Genomic DNA, 25,758 nt, shown 5'->3' on the forward strand with positions numbered 1-25,758 from the left:
AAAAAGCTTTTTCTAAATTATGTTACTTATTAAGTGGTCTTACCAAATCTTGTCCTATTCGAAAATATAATCGCCGCCTCTTGTGAAATCATAAATTAACTAATAAATTAACCACATTTCTTTTATTTCAAAGGGAATAGCCACACCTGGGCCAAAATACTTACTATAACTAATTGCTGTAATTGTTGTTATCATGAATTCTGCTCTCTGCCAAAAAGAAAAAAAAAAATACAAAAGTCCTTCAGGAGCTTGTGAGGTAGGTCTGAACAGCTTTTCCCCCTTAAATGTCATTTAAAACCCATTTTTGGTGCCACTTTACAATAAGACCCCCCATTATAGATGGCTGATGGTTTATAGATTAGAGTTTTTAATTAATCTTTAAACACTTTATGACTCATTCATAAGTGTTTGTTATGTATTAAGGGCGAACAAGAGGTAAAAACTGACCGGTTTGTGCTTACAAGGTGGTAACGCAAGTCTGAAATGTTTAATTTAAGCAACTCTGGAGGAAATATAAAATACATAGCTGAGCAGATTAGGATCACAATTTGGCAAGAACATGGTCAATTTTGTGTCTCTTCCTCCCTCTAAATTAATGCATAATAAACATGAATGAATGAGTTATATAGTGTTTACAGATTACTTAATTAAATATATAGAAACTATTTATTAGCCACCTATAAGAGGAGCCTTTTGTAAAGTGGTATCGCAAAGGGTAGTTTTTCACAACACTGGAGAACTTTGAATTAAATTACTGAAATAAACTAACCCTAAAACAAATATTTATTAAAGTACACCTGTTTTTTTGATTTTTTTTTTACATTTATACCTTTGAGATAACAAAAAAAATGAAAGAAATGAAGTCTTTTTTCCTCCATTTTGCTTTTATTTGAACAAAATGGACCTCCTACACAGAATACATTATGCAATTTACCGATACAAAATCTACACACTCATACAGTGATTTTCTTTTTCCTCCTTTTTGTTCGACAGTCAACTGTACAGAAAAAAAAAATGAATACTGTGCTTTTTTATTTTCTTCCTTTCATTTATAATTCTTCTATATTTGGCACTTGACCACAGGATGCAATTGAAATGAAATAAAAGGAGTGGAAGTACCCGATTGTCTCACCGAAAGGAGCAGAACCGTCAACTTATTTTCACAGTTTGATTTTTTCTTTTAGAAATTGTTTGCCTAATGGTTACATCTTATACATATGTAGAAAAAAAAACAACAACAGCATCTCTCATCAGCAGGGCAGACCGGGGCTAAATGATGCAAGTAGTGGAACATCACGAGAACTGCTCCTGCGATCGATTGTCAGTCTATGTGCGGAAGTTAAAAACACAAACGGCAGCTTTTGTCACAGTAGTATTTAACCAGACATTGTCACCCAAACAGAGCATTTGTTTTTTTTTTTTTTTTTACTTGCACAGAAAAAAAAAAAAACAGCGGACTCTCCTTAATGAAATAAATTAGGGAGAACGGCTTGGAAGCGAAATCTGCTGACGGGGATAAGAAGTTGCTTGAAAGTGATTGTAACAGAGCCAAATGCATAAAAAAAAAAAAAAAAAACAACAACAACGTGGTCCTCTCCTTTTGCTTAAAACACGTCTAGCATAAATATGAGTCAACACACTGTATGCGCTTCGTACGTTTTTTTTTTTGTCAAGTGAAATAAAAATATCCGACGTTCACATTCCAGTATTTTATGCACGAAAAGAAACGCTGAAATTTTATGTCAGATATATATATATATATATATATATATATATATATATATATATATATATATATATATTCATCTCTTTTCTTCTTTTTGCAGGTTGCAGGTCTACAATCACAGCTCAGTCCATGCATGTTTGAAGCGCATGTAGAGAGTCACTTTCCAAAGACCACATGGGTACAATCCGTGGTCGAGACGATTCAACTTCATTTCTGAGTCAGTTTTGGTTCTTTCGTAACATTCGTTCAACAATAATACAGTACATATAAAACATTTTTTTAACATTTACACAACAATCCCCAGATTGTCTTGTCTAAATAACCGCTCTGTAGTCCCCAGACGGACACGCTTCGGGGTTCAAGCGTCGTCACTCGGCCCCCGCGTCAGTCACACGGATAAAACGAGCATTATTCTCTTTTAAGTAGGGAATCCTGCTTTTTTAAAATAAAAATTAAAGATTAAAACTTGGATTTGCTTCGGCGTGGCTGCGTTACCCCGGCCCACTGCGCGGGGAGAGCTTCTCTCCTTTCAGCAAGTCTTTGATGGGATTTCAGTCCTTCAAGTTGTGTCTGTGCCTTTGACCGGACAGAAGCCCGTGAACGGCGTGTGCATCGAGGGGTGGGGGGGTGGGGGGGGGGTGGATGATTGCATTAGGCTTCGGTACAGCATGTGTCTGTGTGCGTTCCTGTTCCTCTACAGGTCAAGGTGTTACGTTTTTAAGAGAGTCTCTGGTGGGTCAAATGGGAGAGGTTGTGAAAATGTGCTAAAGTGCCGGTCCGGCTTCCTTACTGCCCAGCACTGCTGGGGTCACACTGCAACAGTCGCACAATGGAGGGGTCGTTCTTTGCTCCCTCCACAAACTCCTCCAGGGACAGTTTACCTGAAAGAGACAAAAAAGTTTCATTAAATCAGTGAAAAAAAAGGGTTTCTTTAAAAGTGGCTTCCTGCTGCTTGGTTTGTGTGTAACTAAAGACGTCTAAGCAAGGGGGGGGGGGGTCTTACCATCTCGATTTGTGTCCATCTGCCTGAAGATTTTATCTGTGCGTTTCTCAGGCGTGGATTCATCCTCGGGCATCTTCATCACAGACGAGACCATCTTGTAAATGGCCTGGAAAAAAAAAAAGAAAACAAAAAAGTGTTTTATCACCAACCACATAAAAGAAGCACAGGGAAAACTGCCGAGTCACTGAACACACGAAGCTCTTTACGTTTTATCGTGCCGACAAAAGGACAAAATGGAAAGCAGCAGGTTCAGCTGTAATACAAAAAAAAAGAAAAAAAAGAAATAAAAAACGAAATAAAAATCAAAGCGATACACCAGAGCATTGAAGGAAGCCCAAGCTGAACGTTCATCAGAGAAGAAGCCATAGTGACTTTGGAGGAGATGCACAGATCCACAGCTCAGGTGGGGAGAATCTGTTTATAAAGGACAACTATCTGTTTATCCTTAAAGAAAACCCGTTAGAGCAGCGGTCTCGAGCTCAAATCCTCCAGCGCCGCTGTCCTGCAGCTTTTAGGCGTGTCCCCTGTCCCTACACATACGATTATGTGTAGGGACACATAATTATTTTTTTTTATTATTTACTTGTTATTGGAGGAGGAGAGTCTGTTTAGACGGCTTCGGCGGCAGTAAAACCGGCGACAAATTTTTCTCAGGCTGGGAGAGCGCAGTGGAGAGGTAACATTTACCTGCTAATGATCATAATATACCAGTTATTAAACAAACGCATGTCAGCAGATTGACGAATATGTTTAAATATAAAATGTTATATTTATTTGTAAGATTTGATATAAGCTTATGTTTGTAACTTTAGTAATTTGAATTGAATAGTTAAATGTGTACAAACCCTGTAAATAACCGACTTAAATCGCTACTTTCACTAACACTAAAAAAACCGCGCAAAGCACCTTGGGAAATCTTATGGCAGGCGAGGCCACTAAGGATGGTAGCGGTGCATCCTCAGAATTCGGGGAAAAGGAGGACGCATTTGAAGGCTGCATTTTAAGAATTTTTGCTAAATGGGACAGCCTCCGCGCGTCGTTGTGACGTCACCGGCCTTAAAATGCGTCCTTCGAAGGTCCTGCTAATTGAGACACGGCTTTTGCTGCAGGAGAACAAAACTCAACACACCAGTTCTTCAAACAAAGAACTGGTAAAACTTCCAGGTTGTTGACGTGCAAAGCAGCGAGAGTCAAACCCAGAGCTGTAACGCCTGAGGAAATACGGGGTCTGCAGAGTGTAGACGCCGAGGGGCTGCATACAAACGTAGGGAGAGAAACACGAGGACCACGCATCGGTTACCTTCAGTTTATAAAAGTATCCTTTTTTTTTATTGATCCACCACATGAAACCTAAATAAATCAGACTGGGGTTGTGGGTTTTTGGGATTGCAACGTGACCGGACGTAAAAGATCAAGAGGTGTGATGATTTCTGCGTGGCACGCATCAGAAATAAAAACGATAAAAATAAAAAATAAACTAGCTTTACTCTGAAAAACAGGGACCTTCTCAGTTTCGTTTGACTCTATTCAAATTAATCCAAGATATGATTCGACAAAGATAATGTTCAGGAGTAGTTGTTGTTTTTTTTGTTTTGTTTTTACAACTTCCCTACAAATAAACATGTTTGTGAATTCCAACATCGGCTAAAAATACAGAAACCTAACTTGGACAAGAGGATGATGGCTCAACCTGCCGGATTTAGCACCGTGAGACGCGATGTAAGAGCATGTGTAGAGGATTGCCCGCTGGTCCGAGCCTGCGTGACGCACGAGGAAACGCTCGGCCAATAAGACGCGGTTTAGCCGTCCCTCGGGTCCAATTCGGAGAGACGAGAACCGGAGAGGAACGGGTTGGTTTCTAAAATTATCCAGAGGAAGGTTTCTCCTGCTACTTGCTGTCAAACTGCACAGCCCTGAGGTCTGGGGGTGAGGATACGATGTAGGAGTAGGGTTGAAAATAGGGCTGAACAATTAATCGCATTTTCAATATAATCGTGATTTTTTAAAAAAAACGCAATTTCCAAATCGCAGAGGTCAGCAATTTTTGGCTATGTAACAATTAGGGAATCAGACGCGTCCATTAGGTGTCGGTAAAATGTTTAAAGTGGGTTTGCCTCCACATGGAAGGGAAGACAGGTGCAGCAGTGAGATAATCTAATTTTATTACTTGTTTTAGATTTTGTATAATCATACATAGCATTAAGTACAGGTCAATCAGTTTAATACATAGACTTGCTTGTTGGTTGGACTTTATGTTCAACAAGGACTGATGTCTAATTAAATTAAAAGCTGTTCTCTTGAATAATATTCTGATTAATAGAAACATTAAATGTTGTTGTTTTAAATAGTCCTTGTTTACAAACATCTTTATTTAGACGCCATTTTTGTTGCTTGTGGTTAATGCGGAGAAAAGTCAAAATTGCAATTTTGGTTGAAATATTTTGTAGGCAGAACGCAATCATTACTGCTCTGAGTTTAGATGCTGTGGTTCTTTTAGCAACTAATCCACATGGCGAGGAAACAAATTGATTTGTTGTTTGTATATATTTTAAAATACATGATAAATTAAACTGGAAAAAAAAAATCGCATTAAATCCCAATATTAAGAAATAAAAATCGCAATTAGATTATTTTCCAAAATCGTTCAGCCCTAGTTGAAAACCTAGTGGGACACTTAATTAAAAGGAATTTACAGTAATAAATGGGGGATAAAACTGTGATGTCTTCGTTGAAAATGTTCAAACGAAGAAAACTTTATATTCCTCTAAGCGCGGCTCCCTACATCGACTTCTCTGCTTTTAAAGAGAAAGGCAGACGGCCTGGAAGGCGGCCCTCGTACCGTTACGATCTCCAGCATCTCGGCCTTGCTGATGTAGCCGTTGCCGTCCAGGTCGTACATGCTGAACGCCCACTTCAGCTTCTGGTCCAGCCGGCCGCGGGACGTCACGCTGAGGGCGATGATGAACTCCCTGAAGTCGATGGTGCCGTCGGCGTTGGCGTCGAACGTGCGGAAGACGTGCTCGGCGAACTTGGAGGCGTCGCCGTACGGGAAGAAGTTGGCGTAGATCTTCTTGAACTCCTCCATGGTGAGGGCGCCGCTGGGGCAGTCCCGCAGGAAGCCCTTGTACCACTCCGTGATCTCGTGCTCCGTGAAGTCGGTGTTCTCCATCAGGTCCTGCATGACGTCGGGGCGGAGTTTGCTGTTCTGCTTGCCCATGGCGGCGTCTCTGGCGGCGGTGCTGGAGGTGAGGACGGTCGGTCTGTTGAGCCAGAGAACACGAGAACACGTTAACAAAAAATAAATAAATCCTGTGAAAATAAGCATGAGAGCAAAACAGAGGCAGAAACCTAGAAATCATATATCTATATCTATATATCTATATCTATATATATCTATATCTATATCTATATCTATATATATCTATATCTATATCTATATATATATATATATATATATATATATATATATATATATATATATATATATATATATATATATATATATATATATATATATTCTTTTTTTTTTTTTTTTTTTCCTCCGATCTGAGTCTTAATATCAACTGATCAACGGTCTTTTGAGAGGAAGTTGTTACTGAGGGAAGGAGACTCAAAGGTTTGCCATTGTCATTCTGCTGGGGGTTTTCCTTCCTGTTAAAGAGGAGTTTTTCTTTCCACTGTCGCTTCATGCTTGCTCAGTATGAGGGAAAGCCATGGACAATGCAGATGACTCTCCCTGTAGTAGTAGTAGTAGTAGTAGTAGTTGTAGTAACTTTTATTTGTCCCAATATGGGCAATTTTTGTGCAGCAGTAATAATAAACATTCACACTTCACACATAAAAACACAAGAAACACATAAAATATAAAAGTAAGCTGTTGCTCTACGCTTCTCCAGGAGTGAATGCTGCTTGTTATATAAGACATTTTTGACCAATCTGTATAATATGATTGAATTTGACTTTGTAAAGTGCCTCGAGATGACATGTTTCATGAATTGGCGCTATATAAATAAAATTTAATTGAATTGTCAGCATCAGATAGATGTTCAAAAGGACCATCAGAGGAAGTACAAAGGTGTAAAAAGCTCCCAGGTAAGAAAAAGATCCTTAAAAACCATTTTTAAGCGTCCGATTCTCGCCACTTTAGCTACATTAATAGCAGGATGAGAGTCTTCCACAGGAGTTTAGTCTCGTACTTGATGATCGAAGGGTAAAACAGGCTCACCAGATCCAGCTTATAAATCCACATTTTGACTTCAGACTGTAAAAAATGTCCTTTTGTCTTTACGCAGCATTTTATGCCAAGCTGATTAAACCCTAAATGAAAGGAGCATTTATAATGTCTTCCTGTAGAGTCATTTATAGGTGGAACTGAGCAAGGAGAAATATATTAGATCCAATTGGAACATTTACTGAGATTTATAAAAGAACAAAAATCTTGATCAATTCTTAATACCCATATATATATATATATATATATATATATATATATATATATATATATATATATATATATATATATATATATATATATATATATATATATATATATATATATATATATATATAGCACAATTTGGCTTTTTTACAGTGCGACTACAACGTTTTCCACAAAAAGGAAATATTGCGCTTGGAAGTTTCTATTTTATTTCAAGCTGTAATGAAATTTCTCCACAGCAGTGCACAACATGCACGACGAAGGCAAAACAGAGACCATGAAAAGTGCGCAGGGGTGGGGGGGCACCGCATGTGAACCAACCACACCTGTTGATAACCACTCGCACAATAATGCGCCTGTGCATGCGTCTCTGCAGATGCAGCAGACGTTTCCTGCAGGAACTGTGAGACGCATCGACGACACACACATTCGCAGCCTCATCGCCGTTCGTACTGTAAACTGCTTCGAGTTGCGTTACTCGTGAAGGGTTGTTGTTGACAGTTTTCCAAAAAAAACAAAAAAACAAAGACATTCTGCAGGGAAAAAGAAAATAAAAAAACAATTGTATTTAGATAAAAAGACAACTGGGGAACCCTTCAGGCAATGCGGTTGACACGCTCCACTTCGCTAAAGACAAGAGCGAAGCTCACGGACTACGGCAGCTAAATCCAGCCATGTGGGATCAAAACAACATTACGCACACTGCATCAGATTCTAGATAAGGTTTTTGTTTTCTTGCACAGGTCATAGATGTGAAAAAGGTAATTTTATTAAAAGCATAGCGTCAAAACGGGACAAAACTTTATTAAAATCACAAGTGCCATACCTATAAGGCTCAGATACATAAATTTAAGAGATAAAAGCTCCATCCTAATCAACAAACGATGTCTAATGTCTAAATAAGGCTTGCTTTACACTGATTGACAAGAAGTGCCGCCTTGTTAACTTCCAGCCTTCATACACGCTGACGTTCAGAGCTACAATGCTAAGCTGAAGCCGAACAACTCCCCCTGAAAGGGTTAAAACATTACAGTGTTTTTAAATGAATTTCACCACGTTGTAACACTTCTTAGTCATCCGAACGCTCCATAAAAACAGCCCGCTTTAATCCTTTAATTAACCGGACGAGTTAACGATGAGCTGCAGCAGCGTGACGGCCGCCTGCACAGAGCTGCCCGCTGCCACCCGGACCTAAATGTTTAATACATGGAGACAAACCAGTTAGAAAAGACAGAAGTAATCAGGTCTGAGTAAAGCTGCAGCAAAGTTTACCTGCAGAAAGTCAAAAGCTTTTAAAAAAAAAAACTCCAAATATTGCTCGAAATAAAAAACTGGTCAATTATTACACCAGCTGGTTACATGAAAGCCTGCCAAGCTGACCAGAGATGCCCTTCCCCTCCCCCACTTGTTGCTGGCTGCAGTCAGCCAATTGGCGGGTAAAAAAAAAAAAAAAAAAAAACCCTGCAAGGGTTACGATGTGAACTGGTTCAACAAGTGTGCATCATATATTAAACCAAAAGTACCTATTAGAGGATACTGCCCACAATAAACGTGTTTACCTTTAAACTAGAAGCTTAGCTGGTGTTTATTTCAGTATTAGCGTTAAGGCCTGTGCACCTCTGTGCAACAGTTTTAATTTAAACTTATTTCTTTGAGACTCAAAGTTTGCCTTCAAAATATCTGAAAATGTGTGATTTAAAAACAGACAAACGTTCACTTATGCTCTTATACCTCTGGGTGTGAAAGTCACAAGAACTATGAATTAATGGTGTTAATTAATAATATAGCAATATGTGATTACTCTAGTCACATGATTAGAAACAGCTATTCATTTTTTTTCCAACAAAACAAAACATTTTTGCTGTAAGCAGTTTTCATTTTGCTCAGGGTTATTCTAATATATATAAGAATCTCAAACTGGCCCATCCCTGCTCTTGTATCAAATAATCAAACTGTATTTTTAGACTATTCTTATTCAAACTGGGACCATTCAAAGTACTTTACACAAGCCTAATGAGGACAAAGGAAGTAGTGGAAACGGCAAAATTCTTATCAGCTTTCAAAATTTCACAAAAAAGTTTTTACTCTCACTTAGAAAAATAATTTTTCCAATTCTGAATTGTTTCTCACATGAACTGCTAAAAACTGATTCATATAACCAAATATCTATTAAAAAATGCCTTTTCCTCTGTCCTTACAGCCACCATTAACTCCTATTAATTTATTAAAATGCTGTTGAATGTTGATATAATACTATAATCAATATGTTACATAACTACACAGTCATGTAATTCAGGTATCAGCTAAAAAAATTTTTTTTTCCAAATATGAAAATGTCATTGATCTTCCATTTGTGATGGCGTTGTACTAAGCAAATACAGAGCTCTTGTGAAGCTGAGATGAATAGGATGCAGAACAAAAACAAATCTGAATAATGCCACAGGTTTATTGTGGGGTACCTCAAGGCTCCATCTTGGGTCCAATCATTTTCTCATAAGACCTGCTTTCTTTGAGCCCCTTTTTTTTACAAATATTTCCCTCCACCCCCAAGGTGAAGATCTACAGATCCTCTCTATGTGTTCTCTAGCAGACAGACATCCAGGCTTTAAGCTGTTCAGGAGATACGTAACTAAGGAGGAGACAATTCCTTAATCACAAAAAAAAAAAAGCTAAATCTTTTTTTCTGCTTGGAGAATACCTTCTCTTTCATCAACTCATTATAGCTTTTCTATTGCTAGAAACCTTGGTGCGGTTTTTTTTTACAGCACTTGTAAATTTGGGAAACCTGGCAAGCCTACAAAGGCAGAGCTGCTTTAATCACATCTCATCCAGCTAACTAATTAAGCTGTTATATTTCTGACTATCACTAACTATCAGAGGTGGGAAATAGAAGAACTTTTGCTGTTTAATTTTATCTTATCAGCTGTTAAATGTCTCGCTTAATTTCTAAGAAGAAACAAAAAGAAAAAAACTAATTATTTTTAGCACCTCAGTAAAAATAGCAATCGTTATTGCAGTAGCTTCATTTTATTTTTCAAAATAATGTACCAAAAGCTCAAAATTAAACACAGAGAGGCTAAGATAAAAATGATGGAATGTTGAATCAATATAATCACTGTTTCAACCTATAAGAAGACAGATTAGTATGAATAATACAAAAAAATATTTGCTGTTCCTTGTTCTCTGCAGTTTTCAATTATAAGCACTGACTTAACTTATATTCATCCTTATCAGAGGCTGACTTAATATATTTCCAGCATATAATTACAACAAACTTAAGGCCTAAAAAGTGAAAGCAAACAGCATTTTTCAAGACCAACCTTTTATGTTTTTATGGATTTTATAGGTGTTTCTTATTCCCCCTCCATGCTAAATTATTTTCCCTTTTGATTACAAGTTACTCTCCGTCTGATGGAGAAGCCCAAACCACCTATTCTCCTTAAAATTTGCATTTTAATTGCTTGATAAATTGTGCTACGTAATAATGGTCTTTGAGGCAGAGGAGAAACAACAAGCCACGCAGTCACTCTTATCGTAGTCAGATAAAAAAATAAATAAATTACTTTAAAGAATGCTTTCGACTCACATTAGAAATTAATAACGCTTTCCCGGAAAGCTTGATGGCTTGTTCAGTTGTTTTTGCTTTTAGCTTTGGTCGGAAATATGCAGCATCCATCCAGGCAGGCTGCTGACAAGACGACTAAAATGTTTTGCCTGCCATTATTACAAACAAGACTGATGAAGGTTAATTAGTTTTACCCTGAGAGCTGCATGAAAACAACAGCAGGAGCTAGAGAATTAATCAGCGGGACATGTTTAAATGGTAAAGATTGTTTTACTAAAAAAAAAAAATCAGCAACTAGACAACACGTGTGAAACGCTCTCATTTTAATTACTTACTAAAGAAAAACAGCACACTTTTTTGGCCAAACAAAGAAATGCTTTCAGCGTTAGATTGGAATCCCATTTGGGAAGCGTCATTAACTGCAATCAATTATATAAGAGAGACAAAACTAATAATGTTTTCCATCCTTCTAGTCAGCATCTCTCCAAAACAGACAATTAAATGAAGAAAATTGGTCAACAGAGCTTTTAGTCTGAAACAACAACATTTGACAGATGTTTTAAGAAAAGGATCTCGATTTTGGTGCAGAGCAACAATTTCTTCACCCTAACATAAATAGAGACAAACATTTATTGAAAGAAAAAATTAAAACTATCCGACTTTAAATATATATATTTTTATTCTCCATCGGAGTTGCAACGATTGAAGCCTTGATTGGCTGGTACCAGCTTTGACCCGCAGAACAGCAGTGTAAGACGATTATGGGAACAGCATTCAAAATTAATATTGTTTCCAGTATTCTTGCCATTAGAAGTCAGTTTTGAGTGAGAATATTGATTATTTTTACTAACATTTTTAAGCAAGGAAAAAATGGATGATGGGGTCTTCATTTCAAACAGTCTTTAGCATCTTATAGCAGTAATTAGCATGGCTAGCATTGCTAAAAGTGTGATCTTTGTATGGATTCCCCTCAGAAAACAGACAGTTGCCTTGATTCTGTGATTTCCAAAAGGCTTTCATCTTACCTAAATTCAGCCTGTTAAAAGACAGTGACTGAAAAATAAAAAAGATAAAATGGAGCATGTTTGTTCAGCGCTTCTGTTTTCTGCAATAAGTCTTGCTCTCTCTCGCTTTCTCACAGCCTGAGCGAACCACACTTGAATATGTTTCCCTTCTCAGTGTTTCTCCTGATTTCATTTTTAACTATTTTTATTACCTTCTTGTTAGTACAGAAAAGGTCCAGTATGTGTTTTTTTTTTACATTTCATTTTTAACGTTTTTTTTCACAGTCAAAACTGCCTCACACGTAAAGTTAAAGCTGTCTAAAATAATGAGATGAGGCACTTACTCATTGCAGATTATATGATTATAAATGTCAAAAAACAAACATCTAAATTATTCCAAGTGGCCTTCATATAACTCTGGTCTAAAGAGGGAACACCTCACGGATATAAAACACTAGCTGTCTTCTTCATTTACTATCAGTTTCCATAATTAAAAGTGGTGTCATCGCAACCTGGATGCAATTATGGTGCCTTCACTGATTGGCAAAAGATAGGATCTTTCAGTTTTTAACAGGTCGGTCATCCTTCCATCTGCCGTTTGCTGTCAACCTCAACAGAGTCCCATCTAACGATGTCCGATTTACTCCACTGTTTTAAAGAATAAATGCAAGTAATTTACATTTCCGACAAAAATACAAATTAATAAAAGGAGCAATAATTTTTTTACTCCAATCTTCACTGGGTGAAAATCTTCACTTCTCTAATCTTGATCAAAGTTTTAAGAAACAGAAACAAATAAGGAAATACATGGTAAACAATTCAAAGAAATCAGTGAGTTAAGGTTTTTTTTTTTTTTTTGATTGAACTGACTGACTTTCTTCCATCCGTTGCAATGATTTATTGAAAATTAAAATACAAAACCATTTACCGTGATAGGAATTTAAAATAAGGGCACGTTTTTTTTGCAGCAAACACTCGCGTTAAAAATACCAGCGTTCCAAAAGGGCTGATCGGCTTTGTTTCTTTTAAAAGAAAGATGAAAAATAATGGGGGGAGAGAACTCAGACGTCCACCGAACATCCCATCAGCCGGTCACCCTAAGATCTTCTCTATTTCTGGCCGCCCCGTGAGATCATTGCTCGCATTTAACCGCTAAGGCTCTTACCTGCTGCTCCTGGCAGACTGGTGCCGGCAGGCTTACATAAGCGGGGCTTTGAGCAAGTGCTAAGTTCACGTGGCGGAGGCAGGTCCTCCCGCTGAGCATCTCAGAAGGTCAGGACAAGTGAGTGAAAGCTAGTTTAACCTTCTGAGCTGAGAACGGGCCTGAGATAGAGCTGCTGACGTGAGCTAAAGCAGGGGCGAGTGAATCTGAGCGGACCAGGCTATCGCTTTCAGTGTCCAGCAACACCAGCGTGAACACCAAGCATAGTTTAATAACATAAGCCCAAGACATGACTTACCGTACGGGCCTCAGAAAGTAAACTGAAGCAGCAACATATCAATATGGAAATCCGTTGCATCAAACATCTGATTGACAGGTATCTGATGTTTAATCTCTACCTTAGAGACATACCACAGCTCTACGACCACCGTTTCCCTTTTGTTGCGTTTTAATATTTCATAAAGCTTAGGGTGGATTTGCGAACAAATTAACCTGCAAACAAACCTGTTATCTGTCCAACAGGCCAGATGCAGAATCTATGAACTCTAAAAGATAATATTGCACCCAAGGCACCCTGTGCGATTGCAGTCCTGTACAAAATGATGTTGCAAATTTGGATTTGATTTATTGGTTATTAGACACTAATATAATTATGCAGCCCCAGAAGTTATGTCAAAATTAATCAGCTTTTCCTAAATCAATTCATAGTCTATAGAGGTTTTAACACCATTACAGATCCACTTGTCATGTTATTTAAATAAATCTAGGATTTAATGCTTGGGGTTTTTAGACGCTCTGATCAGGAATCACTGAATTCCGGTTTACTTTCAGGTCTGATCTGCCGATCCCATATTGGACCGATTTGAATTTTCTTTCCAAAGGACTATAAACACATAAACATATAAGGAAACCTTTATTCAATATAACAAGTAAAGATATAAAAATAATAAATTCCGAGTTTATTTGAATCAAATAAAAATGATGGGGTTACAGGTTTATGATAATTTATGTATAACACGCATCTTAAACTTTTATTTTACTCTGTTTAAACTCCAAAACAAAGTGCATCAAAGAAGTTGCTCTTTGATGCATTTACAGACCAGAATATTGGATCTTTTCACTTCTATTGCATTTAACAAACAGGTTTTTTTTAACACTTTTCTCAGTACTGGATCTGCCAATTATTGCATCATCATAAATAAAATACATTTTGCTGACAATCTGGAGACTATAACTATGAGCTGCCGTTCCAAAACGTTACATTTATAAAGAATGATTCGCTTTGCGTTGATGTTCCAACAAAGATAGATGATTTTCCGTTTTATATCTGCTGCAAACTAAAGATTTAACTGGAGAATGATGAGTAGCTGGGGGTCTTCTTAGTGGCCTTAAGCTAGCCTGTTTTTGTTGTTTGAGGCCCTCCACATGGCTTTGGTCTCAGAACATCTTGTCGCCCACTTATGTAACGGACGCAGGTCTCCATTTATATCCTGCAGGTAAGCCTCGACGCAAGACTCCAACAGATAATCCAAGAACAGAGGGAGGTGAAGGAAGCCGACCTGAGAGCCAAAAGGACAGAAAAAGACCGGCTCGACGCAGATCTCAACCGGCTGCAGATCTCAGCACCACCGCATTTTAACTTTAAAAGAAAAGCAAACAAACAAAAAGAAATAAAAATAATCTCTGCGGTGGTCAAATTACCAAACCAGAAACAACCAACCGGGCCAGGTCAAATATAAATACTACAACTTGTGTTTTCACTCGCGTCAGGTTAACAAACACGTTAATCGGCTGGGAAACCGAACAACCACACTCATTCAAGCTTGCTGATTTTATCAGCGATCAACCTTTGTCTCCGTCTGACGGCGCACAATCGCCGCAGGCGGGCGACGAAATTTGTTTTGTGTCGCTGTCAGAGGAGCGCCGATCGACTGGCAGAAGATCGGGAAGGGCCACTTTTCCACTAATCGGGTCTGATCTATAATCAGCAGGTCAGATGTTGATGGTTTTTTTTACTTCTCTTCTGTTCACTAAATGCAGAATAACAAACACCTGCAACATAAACCAACAGCGTGTCGATTACTGAGCTGAAGAAATGCCAGACAAGAAGCTCTTATTTTAGCACTCTGTAATTTTTAACTGGATTTATATGTTGCACCGTTCAGTTTAGCGATGCATTAAAATCCTATGCTAGTCACTCCCTGTTAACACTGATGCAGGTGATGGAGATTAGACCTGAAATCACAAGCTTCGTCGTTTTCTTTTAGCATCAGCACAACGGCAGGAGAGACAGGAACTACTGCACAGGAACCACTTTTACCCTAAAGCCGCACATTTTGATCTCAATATGGTTTCATCTCTGGGTGCATGCAACGAACCGAGGATGTCGGCGCAGGTGTAATTCCGACTGACTGACTGACTTGATACACATAAGTGACGTGCTCACGCTTGGCAACGCTTGCTGATTTGGCTCCGAACCCGAAGGCTTTAAAAAAAAAAAAAGGCATCTGTCCCAGGTGAAAAACAAGTTCTGGCTAGGGCCCATTAAAAGCAGCTGCTGCCCGGCATAGCTTTGGGAGCAGGGAGCGCTCACGTTACGAGCGGCCGTGCTCGCCGTGGCGAAGCTCCAGCGGCTCCCCTGAATGTCTGAGTGCAACTCAATCTGCCGGGTTATTCGGTGCGAGTTCTGGGCGGGACCGCCGTGGGGTCCAATCCGTCCAACAGAGCGGCGGGAAATGGGTTTCTGTTTAGGAGGTTACAATAAAAAGAACATTTAAAAAAAAAAGTTACAGCAGCTAAAGGCAGGGGATGTGTGAAGGGAGTTTTTTTTTTCAAGCTGGACTCTGCAAACTTGCATTTCTTCCACTTTCACTCTTTTTTGCATGCAGGGATGCACCAGACGGTCGGCCAGTGGTTGCAATGATTCGATTTTACCCGCATCGCCTCTAATCTGTGACTGGCAGGTTAAACGCCATAAAAAAAAAAAAAAAAAATCAGATTTTTTTTTTCTATTTGTCTGATTCTTCGTTAAATGTGTCAAAGCTAAAGACTCCACATCAACGAACAGCAAAATACTTTAAGTTTTAAAAAAATCAGGCAAAGGTTATTACTCCAATGCGTTTGATAAAGGTTAGTTTATCCAAGCTTCTTTTCATAAAATCTTAGTTTAAATAGACAGTGTGCATCCAGTTTGGCTTTTAATTGGCACAAATCAAGTATTGCTTTTATAAATACATATTGTGGCAAAGACGAATAACCTTACATTAAAATGACGGCGCTCTCATAAATTAGAATTAGTACTTTATAAATAAATAGGCATCATGCAACCACTGAGAGGCGCCGTGTTGCGTTGCTATTTCTGATTACAGTAGCTGAAAGGGGACAAACTTGTCAGCTATGGGCATTTTCCCCATCTGTCTCCTACATGAAGACGTGCCATTGGTAGAGGAGGAGGATAAAACAAGCAAAGACGACCGTAGATCGTTCTATTTGCTGTTTTCTGTTTAAATGGAGGACCATCCATACTCTTTTCCCAGATAGAGAGAAGAGAAAGTAACCAAGGAAAGAAAAATAAGTAATTACCTGGAGAAAACGAGAGTCTATATCAGCTATTATTACCAGATGGAGATTGAAACAAAAAAAAAAAAACTCTCAGAATTTACAAGCGCACTAGAAAAAAAAACAAGCAGACTTGGTAACAGTGCCAAAAACCCTTTCACACGATGACTGTAGCTATTATTAGCAGCAGCTAATACAGGGAGGACATGTTTACATTGTCACATTTATGACACTCCATGGCTTCCGTAGAAGTTATTACACGCTTAATGGCGAGGTTTTTCTTACACACGAGGGCTTTAAAAAGCAGCATGGCTTCCATTGCTTCTGGGATGTTTTCACTGCATGATCAAAGTTTGCTTTGATGCATATGCATCATTGTCCTCAATTTACTTTTAGGTACAAATTGATGTTTGGGACTTTGTTTATCGTATTAAATAATTGTGGAATAAAGATGAAAGAGATCAAAAATTGACCCAACATCCCTGGTAAGGATCTGATCTCTCCTCCAAAGCGATATTGAGAACCTTCAAGCTCTTTTATTTCATTTGTTTTAGGCAACAGAAAGTAACTAAATATATAAACTGGCCAAAATCGAAAAGAGAAACCTGAAATTGGTATCCGGCGGGAAGAAGCCCAATCGATGCATCTCTTCTTCCCCCCCCAGACTCAAATTGGACGAGGAAAAAAAAAAAAGATAAAACTTCAAATTGCATCCAGTTAGCCAATAAATTAATGAAAGCTATACATTTATATTTTAGAGTTTGATGTTTACATATAGCACTATCAAGCTAATTTCTGTTCCAAAGCAAAAATGCTACATTTTTGTCGATACTGCAAACTATAATAAAGTAATGGTAATATCTGCCTACTCTGGTCTTTATCTCTCAATTTTAACCAGTCAGTGTTAAAAACCTGTGACAAAACCTAAACTACAGTCATTTTTTTTGGACAAATAAAAGCATTTTTAAATCAAAAACTAACAACTTTGATATTTCAATTGTTTAATCATTACATCGTTTTGTTTTTTCATAGAAAAAAAAAAACAAAAACACAACAACATCTCCTCTTTGTGTGCCAAACCCGAGGGAGAGAGACTTCATCATAATTCAGCACACATCAGCTCCCATTGTGAGTCGGAGAGCTCTTTGCGTCAAGGCGCTGCAGAAAACCACAATCATGACACTGAAGCCATTATGAGGAGCGGATGAGAACAAGACAACAAAAAAAAAACATAAATTCAAAAAAAAAATGCTGCTGACGGCAGCGAGAGGGAAGAGCTGGGAAACGTAGCGAGCGCTGGACAAACACTTAGAGAAAATTGCCCCTGATTATACGAGGCGAGCGCCGCTGGTTTTTCACCGACTATCTCAATGCGTCTCTCAGCAGAACAGAAACAAAAGCCAGCAGCAGAGATTGGAAATGTCAGCGTGACAGCTGAACATCCCCCCCTCGCCTCTCGGTCACTGATATCTGCTGCCGAGTATGAGAAGAACAACATGCAGCTTCCAGCTAAAACATCCAGGAGCTACGCGTTCCTCTTTTTCTTCCTCTGTTTAACGCTCCGCGTCAGCGCCGGGCCGAACGGGCCGCTGTACGGCGGTCAGTCTGGCCCGAAGCAAACGGAAAACACAAAATAAATATTCTGTTCAAATTTGGCAGACATCTGTAGCAGCTGGGCATCCTGAAATGTTTGGAGAGAAGCTTTCAGCAACATCGGGACCTCCGTCCGTCTTCCAGTTTTGGTTTATTGGCAACTCGAGCTGCTGGATTACTCAATATTAAACGTAAAAAAAATTTTTTTAAAAAAGTTCAGACGTCACACAGCTGTGTGTGTCTGCACCATCTCACCATCTTTTGCGAGTCAGTTTTAGTGTCAGTTTAGAAATTGACCAGAAACCACACGACAAACCAGCTAAGCTTCCTGCTATGGTAATCTTGAATGAACAGACTACAATTTCAAAGTATTTAAGTTTTAAAACCAAATATATGCATTTAAACACCATCTAATCTGCATTTAACTGTTCATCAGAGACGACAGCTGTAGTATTAGAGAAGATCAATGGCTTGTGCTCCTTTTGTTTTTCACTTTTGCTTTCTTTGACCAGAAGAAAAAACGTGAAGCAGCCTTCTTTCAGCCAGCTGTCCAGCAGTGCCCAGTTTCACGCTTTTACAGGCACCTCACTGGAAGGAAACTATTGGTTAAGTCACGTTACTTTCTAAATACATTAGTCTATAATGCCCAATACCAACCAGGAGAAAACGGTAGTCTGCACAAGACCAGGCATTGCCCTTTAAGACTGTTTAAGACTGTTTCTTATATGAAGCACCATCTGAATATATGCCATAACATATGGTTATGGCAGCACAGGACATTCACCTGTTCAGTTTGATGACTAATGTCCAAGAATAAAAAAAATAAGGAAATTGTTCTTGAAGCTCTACAAGATTCCAATTTGGAAAAGAAAGCATGAGAAAATTGGTCCAGTGAGGTCCAAAATCCAAGTAAGAAAGTCAAGAGATTTCCAAGCAACCCTGAACACAGCATCCAATATGGCTGCCTTTCACACTAGCTTTATTAATAACTAACGGAAAAAAAAGACGTAATTTGTATGCACTTCTGCAGAAACGGTGCCAACATCCACTAGTCGACATGTGCAGTGTGCTAAAGTACAAAATGGTGCGTTGAAATACACAACACACTGGCTTGAATTGGTAATAGCAGTAGGCCAGCTGAATAAAGATATTAGTCAGCCAACCTGGAACGTAGTTAAATGAATATGAAAATAATGAAAATGAAAATAAATCAGTATCATTCCCGGTTCCATGCTCTGACTTCCTATGTAAAAGCAGCGCTAGCAGCCTAAAGCAGCTGTTCCTGGATCGGTGTCATCCACTTCAATTCACACGAGAGATTCTTAAATTTTTCATCACTGCACTTCTCAATGAGAGCGAGCGAGAGCAAGCGAGAGGTTTCTGATGTAGCAATAGGTTGTTGGGGCTAATTAGCTCTGTATTAGAGTTTTTTGACTCCAATTGCCACTAAAGGAAGCTCAAATACCATCTGAAGAGGGTTCATTCATTCTTGGAATGGAAATAGCAAAATAAAGAAATACATTCAATATTTATTTTTTGAGAGGTAATTGGCTAATTTAGTTTTTCCAAGTCTCAATGCAGATTGAAGGAGATAAATTGCTCCAGTACTTGTGGTACAAGGCCGAAAGGTCTATTGATTTACACTTTGGTGAACATACCCAGCAGAAGCAGCTGAGCCTCAAGTCACCTGCAAATGTTGGAAATCTTCTCTAAAGAGGGTTTAGAAACCAAACGTGGATAATTTGAGTAAACAACGGAATGGGACCAATTTACAACTGGACAAACGACTCAGACTCCATTACATTAAAAATAAAAATGAGCGTTTTAATGGTGTATAGCCTGAACGCACACACAACTTACGAGAGATGTTTCATTGCCAGAAGGAAGAATTTAGATAACACGAGTGTCGTTTCTGAGTAGATCACTGCCTGCTTTTAACCTCAGCAGCCCTACTGAATGGAGAAAAAGTGAGTGACAGAAAGCACACACAATTTTGCCAGATATTCATTTGTGAGGGGAAAAATATTTCCAAATTTCAGAATTTGACTAGAATCTGTAAAATAAAATAAAAAGATACAACCTGATTTACCTTTTGATTTGCAGTGTTACTGCTTTAATAGTGAAACAATATATATTTTTTATTGAGATAGATTAGCTGTGGAGAGAACCAAACCAATAAAAAAAAAAGCAACACGTTCACGTTTTATGGGAATATTAGCAGGACATTCTTGTGATTTTGGATTACATTTCATAAGATTCGATTTAAACTGAGGGACATAAACTGTTTTAGAGTCTTTGCTTTCAAAATAATGTCAGGGTGTTAATGTTAGCATTTGAAGTCTCGTTGCTGTAAAATGACTTGTAAAGTTGTACTAATTCTGCTAAACACATCAAAGCAAATGTTTTACTTTTATTTTTAATTTGTTGCAAATGTTTGAGCAATTAGGAATATGGAGGAACGTTTCTTTTGAAAGACCAACATTTTCGGATCTGGGCAACTGTATTTGGGAGGTCGTGTGTTCAGCTCCAGCTTTCTCCAGTCACATGTTGACGTGCAAGGCACTCAACCTCAAGCTGGCTGCCAATCTGCGTATTTATGTATAAATGGCACATTTGTGAGCGCAAACGGGTGAAAGCGTATGACTAGAAAAGCACTATATAGCGCATTTACTTTCAGAGAAAATTCAGCCATTTACCCTCGGATGTTATACTAATATCCAATTCAGATTTAATCCCTACTTGCACAAACATTTCTGTTTTAAATCCTGCTCCTCGTGCTCAAAATTCCCTCTTCAGCTGGGTAAAAAAAAAAACTAATGTGACAGTGTTTTCTTCAATTCAATGGCTGCAATGAAAGTTTGCCAGCAGAGAGAAAACAGACCTGAGCGCCCAGGTTTGACCCCCACAGAGGAAGGAAAAGTGCAAGGAGCAGAAGGTCAAAAAGGAGCAAAAATAGAGGTTTTGAGCCAGAGCAGTGCAATATTGAGGGCAAACAGTATGATACTAGAAATGTATGTTCTTATATATTTTTTTTAATAGTTCTTCCATGTTTCTGTGGCACCAAATTTGTGACTGATTGCCTGTTTTAACTCGCAACAGCCTGTAGAGTGACAACAGACAGGCGATTGCTGCAACTCTGTTGACAGAATGCACACACAATTTACCAGAGACATTCATTTGAAGCAAAGCAAACATCTCCACTCTCTTGCGAAGGTGAAGCTAGTGCAGTAAAAAAAAAAGAAAGAAAGAAAAGCTTCCTTCTTTATTCCACTGACTTGACTGATGGGAGCTATTTGCTGAAAGGAGACACTCAAGTCGGCTCGGTGCGGTCTCCGCTTCCTGTGTTCACGCTTTAAAGGCAAATACAACCGATAAGCCGTGAGAATTTCTCTGGAGGTTCATCGAGGATAAAAATAAATAAATAAAAAGCAGCTTGTTTCATCCGATTGGAAATGTAGATGAAGCCCGATGAGCGGCTAGCGACACATAACATAATGCTGCTGCGGGGCAAAGTTGTGGAGCAAAACTTGCGATACGTGCTGCTCTTAAAAAAACGCATTTGCGGCCATGGAGAGACGCAGAAAGCACTTTTTGTTCGAGCTGTAAACTAATTTCAGCTGAGCTGTGAGTGAATGAAAGTATCAGGAAGAGGGTACACTCACTAAGAGGGAGGGACGGGGACATTAGCAACAACAAGAAAAAACTTACCTCGCTTTGTCAGTTTTCGGTGACGGCTTCTTGTTTTTTGTTGTTGTGTTAAAGTCTCTTTAATAGTCCATTACTTCGGGTCAGGGAGCGGTGGTAGAGTCGGAGAAACCAGCGGGGTGTTGCTGAAGCCGCACAGGAGCTGCAATACCCGGCTGTTGACGGTCCAAACTCCAAAGCGAGGCTGACTGTTTCCCCCAACCGCCGCTCAGTCAGACTCTGCTCAGCCCCTGCGGCTCCGCTCAGCGGCGTCACGTGGGCCGCCGGCGACCAATCAGAGGCGGCGTTGTCCTGGCAACAGGAGACGGCTCATGAATGGCGATTAGCTTTTAGGAGTTTTGGGTTACCTCTCACAGAAAGTTTGCTCTGTCAAAAATGGCAACTCGTCAGTCATCGCCGTGATGTGCAGTAGATACTGTTGATTTTATCTTTAAGAGTCTTTGAAATTAGGTTCCTAGAAATGTTGAGTTCTTAACTTGAAATTTGAATTTGGAAGACAAAACGATGGCTCTAGTTTGACGTTCTCAGAGCCAAAAGACTGTGAACGTTTCAGTGTAAAAAGTATAATATATATATATATATATATATATATATATATATATATATATATATATATATATATATATATATATATATATAAGTAAATAGCTATATGTTACAGCTATTTCATGTTTAGACGCATACTTTTCAACTAAGATACAATAGAATATTTAAGTTTGTTCACTATCAAATGAGGTTAAACAAGGCAAAGCAAGGTCAGTGACAGTCCATCCATCTGGCCAAATATATTATTGGCTTGAATACATCAAATTAAATAATGCATCCCAATTGTCCCGTGTGACTGTGTTATGGCACAAATTGATGATGCGATGACGATTGTGTTTTGATGTATTGTAAAGCTCTAGTTCGTATGATCGGATTTCATGTCCATGACAGTAATGGCAGGCAGCGTTAGGTTTCCAGGCAATATGTATAAGCAAATTTGTTGGCATGCAAATTCCATACATGCACAGTCTCCTTCTTTTAAAGCCTACCGAATATCTTTCTATGCAGTCCATTTTTTTCCTTGTTGCTATTTTTCACTGGGGAATTTTATGTGCAAATTTAGATGGTCAATGATGAAGCGGTACTAACCTATTTTGTCAATTTAGAAAGCATCTCTAATCTACTAGAATATAGAGGGTAATTTACTAGACTTGCACCCTGTCATGCAAATATTATTAAACATTTTTTATGCATTAGTTTTGCATGTATTCTGAATGACTTTAGTTTCAATCAGTCTAAGGTTACCATTTGAATCATTTGCATAAAAAAGTGAACTTGCTTGCAGCCTTAATGTTCTGCTGCACCATCTGTGAAATGAGCTTAGTTATTCCTTATTGCACGATGCTGCTGCTGCTACTGATGATGATGATGAAGATGAGAGGGCTTATTGACGATGACCGCCATACGGTCGGTGTTGCCCTGTACAGGTGCTCCTATGCAGGCACATTGAGAGGCAGCATGCTTTGGCTAAGATGATTAGTGGAAGTCAAAGCCATGCTGAGCTTGTTCTCTTGCTGTTCCAAGGAGCATTTTCTTAATGGCCTTAGAAGGTATACTGAGAGCCCCTCCCTCGACCCATGTCAGCAAAATCCTGGTCATACAGACAGGCAGAGTTGATCCAATGCATGCAAAAAGCATAGTATCCTAGCCCCGGTGAATTTTACAGATGTCAGCCTGTGTGAGTTCTGAGTTGTAGCCATTCTCTCTAAAGTGTTGCCAGATTCTATGTTGAATTCTCCATAATGTGAAAATAATGACAATAACCAAATTGTTTGTGAAAAAAGAAACAAGAGTCAATATTATGGAAGCGGCAATGGATGCCTTTTCAAAGTATTTAAAAAGGTTTTATACCCATTTGAATTTTGATACAGTTTGTAACACTACAACCAAAACATGGTTTTAAACAGTTTTTACAAATAAAAACTGCAAAACTGAATAGCGCATTTGTGCTACTGCCCAAATGTTATTAGACCAAAACTGAACTTCCTGGTCTACACGCAAAATCCTACATGCAGTAAAAAATTAACATTACTCTTCACTCTGAACACATTATCCCCACTATGTAACACGATGGTGGCAGCGTTATACTTTGCCCAGAATGGCCCTGACAAAGCCCAGACCTAAATTCTATTGAGAATCACTAGCAAGTCTGAATGATTGATGTCCACAGACTGTATTCATCCAATCTGATTGAACCTCAGACATTTTGAAGAATGGGCAACACAATCACACTGGAAGAGCGATACCCCAAAAGTCTTCCAGCTACAATTACTGCTGAAGTTCCTCTAAGTATTGACCCAGGGTAGGGGACTGATTATATATGTTTGCCACACCTTTTAGAATTTTGTACATATATTTTAAAGAAAACATGGCTTTTTTTTCCAAGTTACCAAATATGCACTTTTTTATGTTGGCCTATCATATAAAATGCATAACATGCCATAAATACATTGAGGCCTTTAGTTGTTAAATGTAAAAAAGTGAGACAGGTGTGAACCCTCTCCTGATTTTGGTGCAAATTCAAGTCAATACTTCCCAAAATTTACAAAAAGCATTGTTCTGAATGGAATAAATATGTGTGAGGAGCTTGCACATGTGCCATTTCTCTTTCAGGAAGCTTTAACAAACTAGACAATCCTCCTATTCACTCCTAACAGAGGTGAGAGCTCATCAGTGAGTTTGACCCTGAGGGAAAGTCCCTGAGTGCTGCAACCTCTGACTAATAGGTTTGCATAACATTGATTTGATTGGCTGTTCAGTGAAGAGTAAACCCTAACTCTACACTCCTGCATACACACACACACACACACACACACACATGGAGCTGTGAGGCCTGGTGTGTGTCACAGCTCAATCTTTAAACTGGAGATCCCATGGCTCTGCACGGGCTCCATCATTAGGTAACAGCAGATTTAAAGGCGAGGCCGGGTGGCATGTAAAGATTGGAGAAGCGACTGAGCTGGACGGTTAAGACTCAACAAACTGCTCCCGACGATAATCTGTTACCCAATCAGACGGAGCCAACCCATGCTGGAGAGGAGCGCAGAGATGTGAGGTGAGCTAAGTTCTCAAGCTCCATGTATGAGCGTTGCGGTCGTACTGAGGGGAACGCCCTTGGTGGGAAGCACTGCACCTTAGCCACGTTGAAAATCACGAGCAACTCTGTGTTTGATTAGTCTCAGAGGTTGAACGTGGGAATGGCGTCACACCAAAGCGAAACAAATTCTGAAAGCAAGGGGGATTTGTTTACTTTTGTGGCGCTAACTTCAATACAAGCCCCATAGCAATACATTTCTTTACCTTTCGATCTACACACTAAAGGAACATGATCACAAACAGACACTTTGCATTACGTTGTGTACCATCGGTATAATGAGATGCAAATCATAAGAAGTAGAGATAAGCAGTTTAATGTTCCAGCTATCAAGGTGTTTTAAGATAACATTGAATTTGAACTCAAAGCTGCTTGGTATCATTCAACTGTCTGACTTCCAAATAAAATGTAAAATGAAGCTGCATCATGATGCATTAGTTACTGACGTTACCTTCTAGCAAATACTCAGCCGAAGCAATTGCATTTCACGGCCACTTTATTAGGTACAGCTTGCTGCTACAGGTTTGGTTCCTATCGACACAATAGCTGGTCCACCACATCCGAAAGGTGCTCTGTTGGATTCACATTTACTGACTACTCGTTATTATGTTCAAGAAACCAGTTTGAGATGATTCAATCCCAACCTGCTGAAATCACCAATCAGAAGACGGGCACACTATGAACATAAAAGGTTAGGGATGGTCGACAACAACACTCAGGTAGACATTCAAACACTGCTCGGTTGGTGTCCATGGGGCCTAAAGTTAAATGGACTGAACTTGTATGGTCATACTGACCGCTCACTCTACACTATAGCCACATTCACCCATTTGCACTCGTTAACGCACACACACATTCATACATC

At 38.9% G+C, this 25,758-nt stretch overlaps 1 protein-coding gene across 1 annotated transcript; it reads right to left on the minus strand.

Moving 5' to 3' along the window:
• Window positions 1-1,814: 1,814 nt before the first annotated feature.
• Window positions 1,815-21,973, minus strand: ncaldb (neurocalcin delta b). The gene is made up of 4 exons (XM_036145189.1): window positions 21,758-21,973; window positions 5,569-5,989; window positions 2,730-2,835; window positions 1,815-2,607 (listed from the first exon to the last, which is right to left on the minus strand). Exons 2-4 carry the CDS (start codon window positions 5,944-5,946, stop codon window positions 2,513-2,515), a joined length of 579 nt encoding a protein of 192 aa, XP_036001082.1. The 5' UTR covers window positions 5,947-5,989; window positions 21,758-21,973; the 3' UTR covers window positions 1,815-2,512.
• Window positions 21,974-25,758: the final 3,785 nt, after the last annotated feature.

The sequence above is a fragment of the Fundulus heteroclitus genome, chromosome 13 (assembly GCF_011125445.2).
Source record: "Fundulus heteroclitus isolate FHET01 chromosome 13, MU-UCD_Fhet_4.1, whole genome shotgun sequence".
Taxonomy (NCBI): domain Eukaryota; kingdom Metazoa; phylum Chordata; class Actinopteri; order Cyprinodontiformes; family Fundulidae; genus Fundulus; species Fundulus heteroclitus.

Bases quoted from the DNA above. Each gene is read 5' to 3' on its own strand.
- ncaldb (XM_036145189.1), bottom strand. From the start codon at position 5,946: ATGGGCAAGCAGAACAGCAAACTCCGCCCCGACGTCATGCAGGACCTG. The intron at 2,836-5,568 runs GTACGAGGGCCG...TTTTTTTTCCAG, and splicing joins AGATGCTGGAGATCGTAACG to GCCATTTACAAGATGGTCTC. The intron at 2,608-2,729 runs GTAAGACCCCCC...TGTCTCTTTCAG, and splicing joins GATGGACACAAATCGAGATG to GTAAACTGTCCCTGGAGGAG.